The sequence below is a fragment of the Callionymus lyra genome, chromosome 12 (assembly GCF_982586985.1).
Source record: "Callionymus lyra chromosome 12, fCalLyr1.hap1.1, whole genome shotgun sequence".
Taxonomy (NCBI): Eukaryota; Metazoa; Chordata; class Actinopteri; order Syngnathiformes; family Callionymidae; genus Callionymus; species Callionymus lyra.
Genome location: NC_141829.1, coordinates 18,747,941 through 18,761,496, shown reverse-complemented (window position 1 = coordinate 18,761,496; position 13,556 = coordinate 18,747,941). Strand labels below are relative to the sequence as shown.

At 36.7% G+C, this 13,556-nt stretch overlaps 1 protein-coding gene across 1 annotated transcript; it reads right to left on the bottom strand.

Moving 5' to 3' along the window:
- Positions 1-815: 815 nt before the first annotated feature.
- LOC148068545 (cystathionine beta-synthase-like protein) lies at positions 816-9,401 on the bottom strand. Its single transcript, XM_087803421.1, has 14 exons — positions 9,136-9,401; positions 7,113-7,219; positions 5,895-6,029; positions 5,745-5,824; positions 5,477-5,681; positions 5,312-5,403; positions 4,097-4,216; positions 3,941-4,025; positions 3,762-3,867; positions 3,014-3,091; positions 2,806-2,940; positions 1,849-1,957; positions 1,708-1,786; positions 816-1,539 (listed from the first exon to the last, which is right to left on the bottom strand). The coding sequence occupies exons 1-14, from the start codon at positions 9,399-9,401 to the stop codon at positions 1,448-1,450; spliced, it is 1,689 nt and encodes a 562-aa protein (XP_087659547.1). The 3' UTR covers positions 816-1,447.
- Positions 9,402-13,556: the final 4,155 nt, after the last annotated feature.

Genomic DNA, 13,556 nt, shown 5'->3' with positions numbered 1-13,556 from the left:
TTCAAAGAAGCGTTATCTCCTTGGCAACTGCATTAGGGGCTTTGTATAGAAATATTTAATCGAAATGAGCCACAAAATATTGAAACTTGACCTTGTGTGGGCCTGGAAAATAGAAGGGAAGTGGCTTTTTTTGGCCCGTGGTCTGCACTTTGGTTGGATTCCAATCTCACACGGTTTGAACAACAAACAAATGCTACTAAAAAAAAAAATGTTCATCACAGTATTTGGAGCCTTTTGTTCTTGGTAGAGAAAAAAAACTCTGCTGAATCATCCTTTTTTTTCAGTCCTTTTATTGACTCATGCAAGAAAGATCAACGCAAGTGACGCAAGTGCAAACACACACAAGGACTGCAGGTGTTGCGTTGTATCGGGTTAGATAACAGTCGCCCAGAGGTGTGACGGGTCTTCGCTGAGCCCGGGCGCTCCACTCTGTGACCCTCGCACCGCCGTGTGTCATTGTCATGCGGGTGCTGAGTTTCAATGACGTCATTCTTCATAATCAAACAGAGTTCATCTGCTGGAACTGTTGTCGCCATGTCAACAACAAGGTGTGTCCGGGAGAAGTGATGGATCCTGGGAAGTATTTGTCTCCCTTTTTTAACTTCTGATTTCATTTTAACAAACCCTCTTGGAAATGCTTTTTTGTAAACTTTTATATTTATTTATATATATTTTTAATTACAGAGATACAGTTTGGTATTTAGCAGCATTTTAAATGAAAGATCATCTTTTGTCAGTATCACATGTCACAGATTATATAACTGTAAAAATAGACAAAGATTAGGACAAAAAGAACTAACAATAAATCAATGACAACAAACTGAAAATAAAATAGAAAGAGATCAACTGAACGTTCAAAACAGAACAGGTAAAGTATGGCCGGCATAAACAAATACAGAAAACTGCAAAAGGTTTAGCATTTGTAATCGAACAGAAGAAGAAAAAAAAAAGAAATCGAACGTGGGCACCACCTGCTGGTTACAGATGAAAACGACTTAAATGAAACTTAAACAAAATGATTAATACGAAGTTTATATGAAGTAATGGCTTACGTTTCGTTAGTTTATGTTCTTCTTGTGCTCAAATGAACAACACTTTGCAAGTACAAGTGCAAGTAGTACAACCATGCAGGAACTCACAGTCAATTTATTTACTAACAGACTAGAAAAACATCCTTGGTTACGCGGTAATAAAAATCCTAATAAATAAAGGGAAAGTGTAAACATTTTTTGTTGTCCTATGTCGCCATCTATCGGTGGATGATGATGGTGCGGGGATATTAAATATAATATAATATATAATAAATAATTATATATGGTGAAATGTTGTCGATTTGAAAGATTGAAATCATTAAAAAATAATAATTTAATATTCTTTGACCGCTTTCTTTCCATTTGCTTGAACAAAAGAGAAGAAAAAAGAATCTGACACCAGGCCTGATAAAGTTCTAATGGTTGTTTTGAGGGTGACCCTTGTTCTCCGAGGCGATGAAGGTCAGCAAGTCCATTTGTCTGATGACTGCAAACTTTTGCTGATCATCTGAAGCATAGAACGAGAAAGAAAGAACAATTAAATCAGAACGAAAAAAAAAAAAAAAGTATATCGCTCAAGTTTGTAATGTGCTATAAATAAGATTACTGATTGTGGAAATTTATTAATATATATAAATCTTTAATTTAATACAAATGTGTGTTGATAAAATCGTACCTTCTTCACACGTGACGACCACAAACGGTTCCGTGTCGAAAAGGCTGTAGATTTTCCCCAGAGTGTCGCACATTTGCACCTGCGGGTTGAAGCCGTGGATCAGAACAATTCTTCTTCTTCGATCAATTAATCCAAACTCACCTTCTTGAATCCGTTGCAGAGAACTTTAGCGACGTCTTCAGAAGCTTGGATACGACCGGCGGCCATGTTGATCATAATGAGCTTCACGGTCGCCATCCCCAACAAAGCCCTGTGAGCGCCACCAAGATGTTTAGCCACGAGCTGGTTCGTTGTTAAAGAGTTGTTCAAAAACGAATTTAAAGTTCCAGCGGTTTTTGTTCACTCTATAGTATTCTCAGTGTGCTAGCATTTTGCTAACAGCCGTAAAAAAACACGATTCTTGACTAATACACTCACTTCTAACAGATAATTATATTTAAAATACACTTTGGAACACTCTTGGAGATCATTTCTATCTTATTTCACTTGTATTTGTCGTGCAAAAGACTTCAATCTGCAAGAAATATTGTTAATAGCAAGGTATTGCTAAGCGTGTACAAGATTAGCATGCTAACAGCTAGTTGTATTTTTTTTTAAATATATATATAGTTTTATTACTCCTAAAGCTGCAACTTTCAATTTATATTTAAGACTTATCATACAAATAAAATAAAAAAAAGTATTGGGGCCATTTTTTAGGGCAAAATGTATTAAAATAAATAATTTTAAATGTTGATCATTTTCAGACTCAGAAACAGTAAAGTGTTTAAACTACTACTTAAATTCGTTTATTATAATGCATGTTATAATTTGGTGATGGGGGGTTATGTTTTGTATTATTAGTATCATTTTTATCCATGTATTTCAATACGAATATCCACATCTAACACATTAAAATAAAACACAGTTTAGTAAGTAAGTAAGTCATTTTTATTTGTATAGCGCTTTTCCAGACCAGGGTCACAAAGCGCTTAAACAATCAAAACAATATTCAATAAAGTATATACTTTAAAGGTCAAGATAAAACTGATAACACAACAGGAGTTCCAGAAAATCAAGGAAAAGCCTGAACAAATAAAAACCAAATAGAGTACTCACCCGGACTCCTTGATGACGGGGATGTGCTGAAGTGCTTCCTTCTTCATGGTCTCGATGGCCTTCTGACAGGACGTGGTCGACGGCATGGTGAAGGGGGCGGGCAGCGGGAGCGATTCGACCGTGAGGTTCCACCACCTTAGAAAGAAAAGGAATATTTAAATAATATTTTAAAAGGCTCTCACTCTATTATAGAATTTAAGTCACATACCAGGTTTTGATGTCCGTGCGGGGCTCTGGGCTGATGTGACCCCTGTCAATCATCCATTGGTCGTTCAGGAACTTTGACCTGGCATCACAAAATAAGAAAATTAGATTTAAAAAAAAAAAAGAAGTTATCTATAAATGTTTAATTAGATTATTGAATCAAGTTAAATTCCCATTAAGGCAGTTTCATGACGAGCCTTCAAGTGATCAAAGAAATATTTAAAAAAAGTATTTAGTGAATAATATTCGCTATTAAATTGTAAATGATTGTCAATAAAAATCAATCAATACTTCAGAAAGCAGACACAAATTATTAATATTTTTGATATACAATCACAACCAAAACAAAGTAGTATAATAAAGGACATGTGTTTTTTGGTATTATTTTGAAAAATACAAAATACATTATATTTAATTATATTTAATTATAATGATTATATTTTCATTTCTAATAAAGTACAGTGAACATATTTTATTGTGACTATTTACTCTGGCTTTTTTTAAACAAAATAAAGGGAAACATAGTATTTAAAATAAAATATAATATAAATATTGTGCACTTATACTACTTTGTATTGTTGTTTATACATTTACCATTATTTGGTTTATCATTGTCTTCATTTATTTATTTTTATTTTCTATGTATTATTATATGATTGTTATTATTTTATGTATAAATATTACTGTCGTTATTATTTCCTCATATTATCATCCAGAGTTTCAAACTCGATAGTAATTCTCGAGGGTCTCACATGTAGTTGCGGACAGAGTCGGGCAGGATGACGACGCAGCGTTGTCCTTCCCCGAGCTGCTGAGCCAGCTTCAGCGCCGCGGTCAACGCCGACCCAGAGCTGCCCCCTACAGGACACACGTCACACATCAACCCTGCACATCATATTTTAAAAACAACAACATTTGGTCGGTTTCTCACCACACATAAGACCCTCCTCTCTGATCAGCCGGCGAGCCATGTTGAACGACTCCTTGTCGCTGGACGTGTACCAGTGGTCGATGAGCTGCACATTCCAAGTCGTGAGATGTCATTCATGTCCAGAAAAAAAGTTTATTTTGGTTTTTTTAAACTCACAGAGCAGTCCAGGACGGTGGGGATGAACTCGTAGCCGATCCCCTCCACTTCAAACGGGCCCCTGGGTCCCTGGACTCCATTGCCGCCCACGAGGGAGCCCACAGGGACCACGGCCACCACCTGGAAATAAAATAAGTCACTGAAGATTTGTTCAGATTTACATGTCATTCTTGGGTACAGCCAGCAGGGGACCACTGGTGTATTTTAGGGCTACTCTTTCAGCACAAGGGGGTCCCTATGAGGTTTTAAATAGTTAAGCTAAAACTTGTCTTGTGCACTACACAGTGAACTGTACTGGACCATGGTCAGGTTCAGAAAAGCTAGGTGTCTTTAATAACCGTGTTACAAACATGTGATTTATTTGAAAAGCAGATAAAATTCAACATGATCAGAGAACCTAGTGGGAAGCACCTATTACTGCACCGACGAAAGCGTGAACTCCCATGATGCCTTTCTACACACTGCTCTATTTAGTGATGGCTGATTGGTCGCCACAATACTGTATTTAACACACCTACATCTAAAAATGCTATGTTTAAATTGATAACCAGCTGGGAATGGTTGGCTGGGCGGCAAAGCATTACGGGAGACGTTAAGGTCATTGTTACTGAGCTGATTGCTCAGAGCAATGACATCTCAAATACACACATTTTAGATAAACATTACGTACATACAGAAAATGTTCATCTACTTGTTGTGTTTATGAAATATATATATTTTAATTTAATTAAATGATATAGGTTTTTCTCAGAGAACTTTGTAATATTGTGGGAAATGGTAACGACAACGGTTGAGAAAAATTTGGAAAGAGTGCAGGTAAGGGATTATAAGACCTGTGTATTTTAATACTGAAAAATAAAACTACTTTAATACAGGTTTTTTTACAACTTACTCCTGCAATAAACTAGGGACCACGGTATCTTTCGGACAAGGGGGCCGAGGATGTTAACCAGCAAAGCTGGGTGAGTCGCTGTATCATGAGGCTTCATCACCTCATCCCCAATATGGTGTCTTCATTTTGAAAGGCCACTAGATGTCACTCTCTGCTTTACAATATTTTTCTTATTTATCTACTAATTCAACGAAAACTGGCATCATTTTCACTGAGAGTGCCATCTAGTGGTCTTTCAAACTGTATCAAGATACAGCATCAGTTTTGACATGAAGCCTCATCAACACATCACTATTCGTTAAAACAGTTTCTTCGTTTCTTGCCTTGACATTGGGGCATTTTTCCTTCAGCTTCCGGGCCAGTCCCGTCAGAGTTCCTCCGGTTCCACCTCCGGCCACCACCATGTCCACCTTGCCTGCAAGGAAAGTTTTAGCGTCGAGTGGCTACATCGACAAGACCATCGATGCGAAGTGACCTCCGGTACCGACCGTCACACTGCTGCAGGATCTCCTCCGCCGTCGTCTCGTAGTGGACCAGCGGGTTGCTGGAGTTCCTGTACTGGTCCAGGATGTGCGAGTTGGGGATCTCCTCCTTGAGGCGCCAGGCCACGCCCACGTTGGACTCCGGCGTGTTGAAAGGGGCGGAGTTGGGAGTACGGACGATTTCGGCTCCGAGAGCTTTCATCAGGTCCACCTGAGAAGGAGTCACGTGAGGTTGGCGACTCGACCAAGGGAGGAAGTCCTAGCGAGGACCTACCTTCTCCATGCTCATCCTCTCCGCCATGGTGATGATGCAGCGATATCCTTTCACCGCAGCCGCCAGACACAGACCGATGCCTGCGGGGAGAGTGTGATGTGATTCCGTTTCCGCGGCTCTTCATCGTGTCGCTCAGAGACGAGAATCTACCTGTGTTTCCAGACGAAGGCTCGATGATGGTGTCTCCGGGTTTGAGGGTCCCGTCTCTCTCGGCGTCCTCCACCATACGGACGGCGATCCTGTCTTTGCTGCTGCCGCTGGCGTTGAAGAACTCACACTTGACCACTAGAGAGGAACATTTTGCCGTTATTTGGGTTTGTATATTTATTTAACGATGGTTTCCCGGGAAGATAAACAGGAAACGAAAGTGCAGTTACACTATTGTGACACTGGGGGGGAGCCAAAAACAATGCTTTCAATTTAACTTATTGATGCTTTAAAATTCAGTTTCAACACACAAACCTAAACATAGAATGTAAATGTGAGTTTTTTTTATGATTAATGTAACCGTTAAATAATATATAATCATTAAATAATCTTAATTTTATAGATATTACAAGACAAGACGTTTATCTATTGCTATAACTGCTAATATCTCATTCATTTTTATGGGTCTCTGTTTAGAAATGAGTGGCAATTTTCTACAAATTAAAGAATAATTGTTCTATTATTTTTTTCAAAATACAGGGTTTAGTTATGTTTTCTTTTTGTTTGGTTTATTTTCTTTTGTATGCACGACAAATTTATATTTTATACATGTTAATTTATCTTTTGTTTTTAATCAAAGTATAGTTGCAGGATAAAAACCTTTCTAATACAATATATTTTAAACACTTTTACTACAAGAAATAATTAAATGAATAACTTCAATGACAGAAAAATAAAAATAAAAATGATTTGATCTGGCATTTTCATTTACCGTCTGTGGTGTTTTAAAATGTTAAGATTTAATATTTTAACAGGACATTAGGTTATGTTCGTCCTTGACCTGGAACCAGATCATATTGAAGGTTCATCCTGTTGTTGATTCCTGTAGGAATTGATTTTGAGGTAAAAATTGAGGTTTGTGAAATAAATTCTGCCAACCAGACAAATTCACCAGCATTCATTTAAATGTTTCATCTGAATTTAAATTTTTAAAATCTTAACGGCCGTTCCTTGAAATATTGCTTGATCCGGACAGAACTCCAGAAAACCACCATTATTCATTCATCTGTTCCTCGTCAATTTGCCAGAGAATTCTATTAATGCGTTTACAACTTTTGAAGCTTATTTGCTTTTTATTGTATCTTCAAGTTTGTTAAATGAATCCAAATATGAAACCTTTTAAAAGCTAATATGTGTAATGAAATATTATTTTTAACTCACACATTTCACACTTGAGTCCGTGCTCTTGGGGGATTCTGTTCAAACGGACCATAGGAGTGTTTCCAACTTTCGAGAGGATGTTTGGGAGGATGTTGGGAAGTGGAGCGCTGTTGACAACACACCACATTATGTTATATATATATATATATATATATATATATATATATATACATTATGTTTATATTCGATCCATTCCAACACTCATACGACGTTGATTTCTGTACATCAGCTTATAACATGAAGCCTCATCAACCCATCCTCACCAGATTATCCCAGTTTAGTAGGCTAATGTATCATGAAACAGTGTGTAGTCAAGACAATGTATCATGAAACAGTGTGTAGTCAAGACAATGTATCATGAAACAATATGTAGTCAAGACAATGTATCATGAAACAGTGTGTAGTCAAGACAGTGTATCATAAAAATAGTGTGTAGTCAAGACAATGTATCATGAAACAGTGTGTAGTCAAGACAGTGTATCATAAAAATAGTGTGTAGTCAAGACAATGTATCATGAAACAGTGTGTAGTCAAGACAATGTATCATGAAACAGTGTGTAGTCAAGAAAATGTATCATGAAACAGTGTGTAGTCAAGACAACGTGTCATGAAACAGTGTGTAGTCAAGACAATGTATCGTGAAACAGTGTGTAGTCAAGACAATGTATCATGAAACAGTGTGTAGTCAAGACAATGTATCATGAAACATTGTGTAGTCAAGACAATGTATCATGAAACATTGTGTAGTCAAGACAATGTATCATGAATCAGTTTGAAGTCAAGACAATGTATCATGAATCAGTGTGTAGTCAAGACAATGTATCATGAAACAGTGTGTAGTAAAGACAATGTATCATGAAACAGTGTGTATTCAAGACAATGTATCATGAAACAGTGTGTAGTCAAGCAATGTATCATGAAACAGTGTGTAGTCAAAACAATGTATCATGAAACAGTGTGTAGTCAAGACAGTGTATCATAAAAATAGTGTGTAGTCAAGACAATGTATCATGAAACAGTGTGTAGTCAAGACAATGTATCATGAAACAGTGTTTAGTCAAGAAAATTTATCATGAAACAGTGTGTAGTCAAGACAACGTGTCATGAAACAGTGTGTAGTCAAGACAATGTATCGTGAAACAGTGTGTAGTCAAGACAATGTATCATGAAACAGTGTGTAGTCAAGACAATGTATCATGAAACATTGTGTAGTCAAGACAATGTATCATGAAACATTGTGTAGTCAAGACAATGTATCATGAAACAGTGTGTAGTCAAGACAATGTATCATGAAACAGTGTGTAGTCAAGACAATGTATCATGATACAGTGTGTAGTCAAGACAATGTATCATGAAACAGTGTGTAGTCAAGACAATGGATCATGAAACATTGTGTAGTCAAGACAATGTATCATGAAACATTGTGTAGTCAAGACAATGTATCATGAAACAGTGTGTAGCCAAGATAATGTGCCATGAATCAGTGTGTAGTCAAGATAATGTGTCATGAATCAGTGTGTAGCCAAGATAATGTGTCATGAATCAGTGTGTAGTCAAGACAATGTATCATGGTAGAGTGTCTTCATTTAAAAGGCCACTTAATGTCACTCTCTGATTTATTTCCCCTGGCTCCGATCTACTAATTCAATGAAACCTGACATCATCTTCACTGAGAGTGCCATCTAGTGGCCTTTAAACTGTGATCATGATACAGCATCAGCTGCTTCATGAAGTCACATCAACCCATTGCCACTGATAAGTGAAAATAAATAGGAGATATGTGGAAAAACAAGGGGGTAAAGAATTGGGGAAAAAAGTTGTGACATCGATAGAAGAAAAAAAAAGAAGAATAAACTAATGAAACAAAGAGCAAAAGAAAGAAACGAAAGCGACAAAAGACAAAATTAGGGGGAAATAATTAAGCTGAGGTTTGTGATGAAAGAATGAATGTAAAAAAGGCAGACGGGGAAGTTTAAAGACGATTTCATTTATCTCAGGTCCTTCAGATCATCTCAGGTCTTACGCTTCAGTCTTGACGTGCGGCGACTCTGACTCTGGAACGCCGAGCCTCCAGGTGCACTTGCTCAGCAGATCGGGTCGGTTCCACTTCCTCTCGTCCCCGGAGGCTGCAGGGTTCTTCTCCCCCGGGGTCGCCTGGTGACACTTTGTGTTCTCGCTGCCGTTGGTCTTGGACTCCTGGGGCGTGTGAGCATCTATCAGGCTGGACGCATGTGGACAACCAGCGGCGGCCGCGGCGTCCTTGAGTGGACTTCCATTGAAGACAGGCATGTTCAACTGAGGAGAGAGAAATCATGTGTCAGAAACGGGTCCTTCAAGTTTCCTCTGCATGTCTAGATCTTTTGGGATTTGATTGAACACCCCTGAAGCTTCTACATCGACACCTCGTCCTCTTTTGGTCCATCCCCTCAAGACAAACTGTCACGTGTTGTCAACATGTGACAGTTTGCACCAGGACGACCTGACAAACAAGATCTTCTGGTGGAACGTCAACGTTTTATCTGCTCCAATTAAACAAGACGCTCCACAGAGGAGAGACAGAAACCAGTGCATTTTGCAGGAAAAAAAAGGAAATAGGACAAAAAGGTTTTTGGGAAAATATATTTTTAAACGTAAGGCTGAGGCAAAATAAATTAAACTACATTAAAACTTTACAATTCAATATGAGTTATACGAGGAAGAAAGAGGGGGAAAGCAGGAGAGAATAAATATTTTTCCAAAAAATGGAAAAATCAAGGAGATAAAAAGGAAAAGTGGGAGACAAAAACTGCAGATGTGTGGTCTCAAACTTGCGGGCCGTTTGTGGCCCTCGAAATTGCAATCTGTGGCCCTCTGATTTTCTACATTTTTTTTTTTCGAGGACCAAAAACTGGTGGTAAAAAATCATCTCATTACATTTTTTAATTACAGTTAAGATTATAACAGATGTCTTAAACCTTGCGTCGTCTCAGGGTCAAGGTGACCCAGAGGCCCGACATTTGTTTCACATTTACCCTGAGATAACACAAGTGGTTGAATAAAAATAACTTTAAGAAAAAAATGTCCCAAATTCAAAGTCAAACCACATGAAAAAAAAAAAAACATAAACAATTACATTAAAAAAAAATCGAAGTCAAAGATGTTCAGAAAAGAATGAAAGCTTCAGGGTCCAAGAGTTGACCTCTGGTGACCCCCATGGACCAGGTGAGTTTGACTTGGAAGAAAGTGTAATCAATAAAAAGAGAAAGACTATTCATTGAGTTTAAATTACTGAATTAAAGATGTAAAAAGCAGCAGTAAATAGCAAACAAGGTGTTAAAAAAATGCGGAATCTGTTTCACATTCAAGAGATGGGCGTGGATTGACAGGTGACACGTGACCTCCCGCATCAAAAATACATCATTTCCTTTCAAAAACTTTTAAAGAGGAAAAAAAAAACGAAAAAAGCAACTTTATAAATGCATTTAAATGGAAGCCAGGGGAGAGAAGATGACGCGTCACTCACCTCCTTGTGGCTGCGAAGAATTACTCCTCAAACTCGAGACGACATCCAAACTTTATATGCACTTGCACACTTCTCTCATCCAATCAGCTCGCTTGGAAAAATCAAACCCTTCCAGTCGGTTGACTCCAAAATATCTTGGCTAGACCTGCTGATGAAGAAGCAACTGCCGGGGGGAGTCTGAAGAAAGGGGTCGGGCTCGGTGTGTTATGATGCCTTTTCGTCATCCTGTTTGTCTATCACATTAACAGAGATCAGGGGCGTGGCCAGGAGATTTTTTTTTTAAACTTTTTTATCTTTTATGAATGGTGATATAAAGTGTGTAAACACACTTCAGTGAGTCAACACAACTTATCTTGTTCATCGTGAAGAGAAATCACTGTGTTTATTTTGGTAAGTATCAGAAAATCAATCATGGAGAAATACTTCTCGGTTTAATACCATTCATTTTAAATTCACTATGGATTAAATATAACTTTTATATAATTTTTACATGCGTTTCTTGCACCTGCAACTTTCAAGTTACATATTTTATTATCTATATGCAAAACTGTGTGGATTAAATATGAATAAAATCACCTAACAATTGTCATTTCATGTCATGAACTCACTAGTTTAAATTCCTAGGGACTACTTTTTGTCATTTTTAATTATACTTTATTCATCATTTGAATGATATTCTTCGTCCACACAGGCACAGTATGTAACGGGGCCCATTTTATTAAAAACAACAAGTATTTTGACTGATCATTTCTCCTGTTTTCATCACCTGTGGTCATCATATTATTGTTTGTCTGGAAGCAGCATTTCCTGTTCCATGCAAACATGACTATGAGCCCATCAGAGGCGTCGGGATGAATCGAGGCATTGTTGTGTCTTGTGTACGAAAATGTGACATTCAAAGGGTTCAATTCAGAAGGTCCTGTTGAGTGATATTTACGTCAAACAAACTGTCCTGTAGGTTTTAGTTGAATCATCAAACAATTATTGAGAAGTAGCCATCAGTGAGGTATTTGTTATCAGGCCAAACAATTTCATTTTAGTTCTATTGATTATTAGTGCCTAAAAGGTGTTTTATTTTGAAAAAAAAGGATATTCGCTGAGGTAACACTAGCCTGTGCCTCTTGTTTCAGTCAAGTTTATTTAAAAAATAAACCTGTAAACTTGTGAAAGTGACTGAAACAAAATGTCAATCATTTATCTTCAAGTTTTTTTATACTAAAGGTTGGTCCGTGAATATAATGTTTACATTAAATGTTATTATATCTTTTTTTTTTTTTTCATTACACAAGATGAAATGTGTTATTGGAACAGGAAATATGCAAAGTCAATATAAAATAGTGAATATAAAAGAAATATTAGAAATAAAGGAGCTTTGGTTACAGCTACAATTATAAATATCATACAATAGAATAATGTGTTATTTTTTGCTTATTAAGGTTGATTTTTATTATTTTATTCTAAACTATTCTCTCATTTATTTTTGATTTGATGGCTCCTCACATCTATAAAATGTGGCCACTGAGGAAAATGTTATTGCCTTTTAAAGTTATATTTCAAAGTAATTGTAGTTCAGAAGTGATTGTAAATATTATATTGATGTTGGAAATATAATAAATGATTAATACAAAATAAATATATCACTTTATGATGCAATATAATGACGTTGTTTTACTTTAAAAATCTTAAATCTCCCTCCGAAAATGCGGATGAATCGATCGTTCTTTCATTCAGACATTGTAATACTTTACGATCAAAAACAAATACACGTTTTATTGTGATCCTGATCGCAAACATGGAAAGATATAGTGAAGCGATGAAAGCACACACAGTGTGTCCTTAGATTTATTCTTAAATCCACGAGCAGTATGTGCGCCGTAAATATCACTCCAGTGTGTATTTTGGATTAACAATTATTTAAATGTCACTCATGTACAAAAAACACACTAAACAATGCTGCAATTGATCGATATTTACCAACACTGACACATCGATTGTAATGTCTGTCAGTGTGTCTGGATATTATCAGTCGAGATGCGTCATTTGAGGTCATATTTCCGTCGGATTTCACTCAACACTGTACACACCACGTCGTCTTTAAAGGAGTTGTCGTACATCACCCTCCACACTCGGCGATCACGACTATAAGCCGCAGACCTACCTGCGTCTTATAGGAAGCGGCCCGGAATACAGTCAAAAAAAGGCTTTATTGCATCACGCTTAAGTCCTTTTATCTGCTTTTGAGTCAAGTTTCCACCCCTTTATCTAAAATAAGCCATTTATTTATTCGTTACACATGTGGGGGAATGTGTATTTTGAACAGGAAATATGCAAAGTCAACGATTTCACTATTTAAAGTATCAAAATGAGTCATACAAAAATATCCGTGGTAAAATATTGATATTCATTTTAGATTATTTTAATTCTCATGTTGGATTACCCATTTTGGTGACACTTAACACATGAACACATTAACTATTAATACGCTTCTTATTTATACGTGTATTAACGGATAATTAGCCACTTATTAACAATTATAAAATACTATCTCACAACGTAGTCATTTTGACGATATTCAACCCTTAAAATTATGATAATAATAAGGATTGGAGCAAAACCTTAAGTACTGATTATTAACATGAAATAATTTAAGATTAACTTCCTTGAAAACCAAAAAAAAATTACCTCCTATTAGGAGTAGGTACAATGACAGTACTAACTTACTATGGTTATTTGAATGCTGTTCATACTTAGGGGAAAAGACGTTTTGAAAATTTTTAAAAATGTGAGTTGTTCTACCAGAGCGGGTCAGAATTCTCGTAAAAAAGCTAGTTGTCTAATGTCTTCACATTCTTTGATGTATTTGGTAATTGAAGTGTCGTTATAAATATAAACAAAGAATCCAATTAATAGTTAATGTGTTTCAAAAGGCAAATCCAAGCTAG

Excerpts from the sequence above, each read along its gene's own strand:
- LOC148068545 (XM_087803421.1), bottom strand. The coding sequence starts at position 9,401 with ATGCCTGTCTTCAATGGAAGTCCACTCAAGGACGCCGCGGCCGCCGCT. Across the intron at positions 6,030-7,112 it reads CGGACTCAAGTGTGAAATGT|TGGTCAAGTGTGAGTTCTTC; the intron begins GTGAGTTAAAAA and ends GTTCCTCTCTAG. Across the intron at positions 1,787-1,848 it reads TCTGCAACGGATTCAAGAAG|GTGCAAATGTGCGACACTCT; the intron begins GTGAGTTTGGAT and ends TTCAACCCGCAG.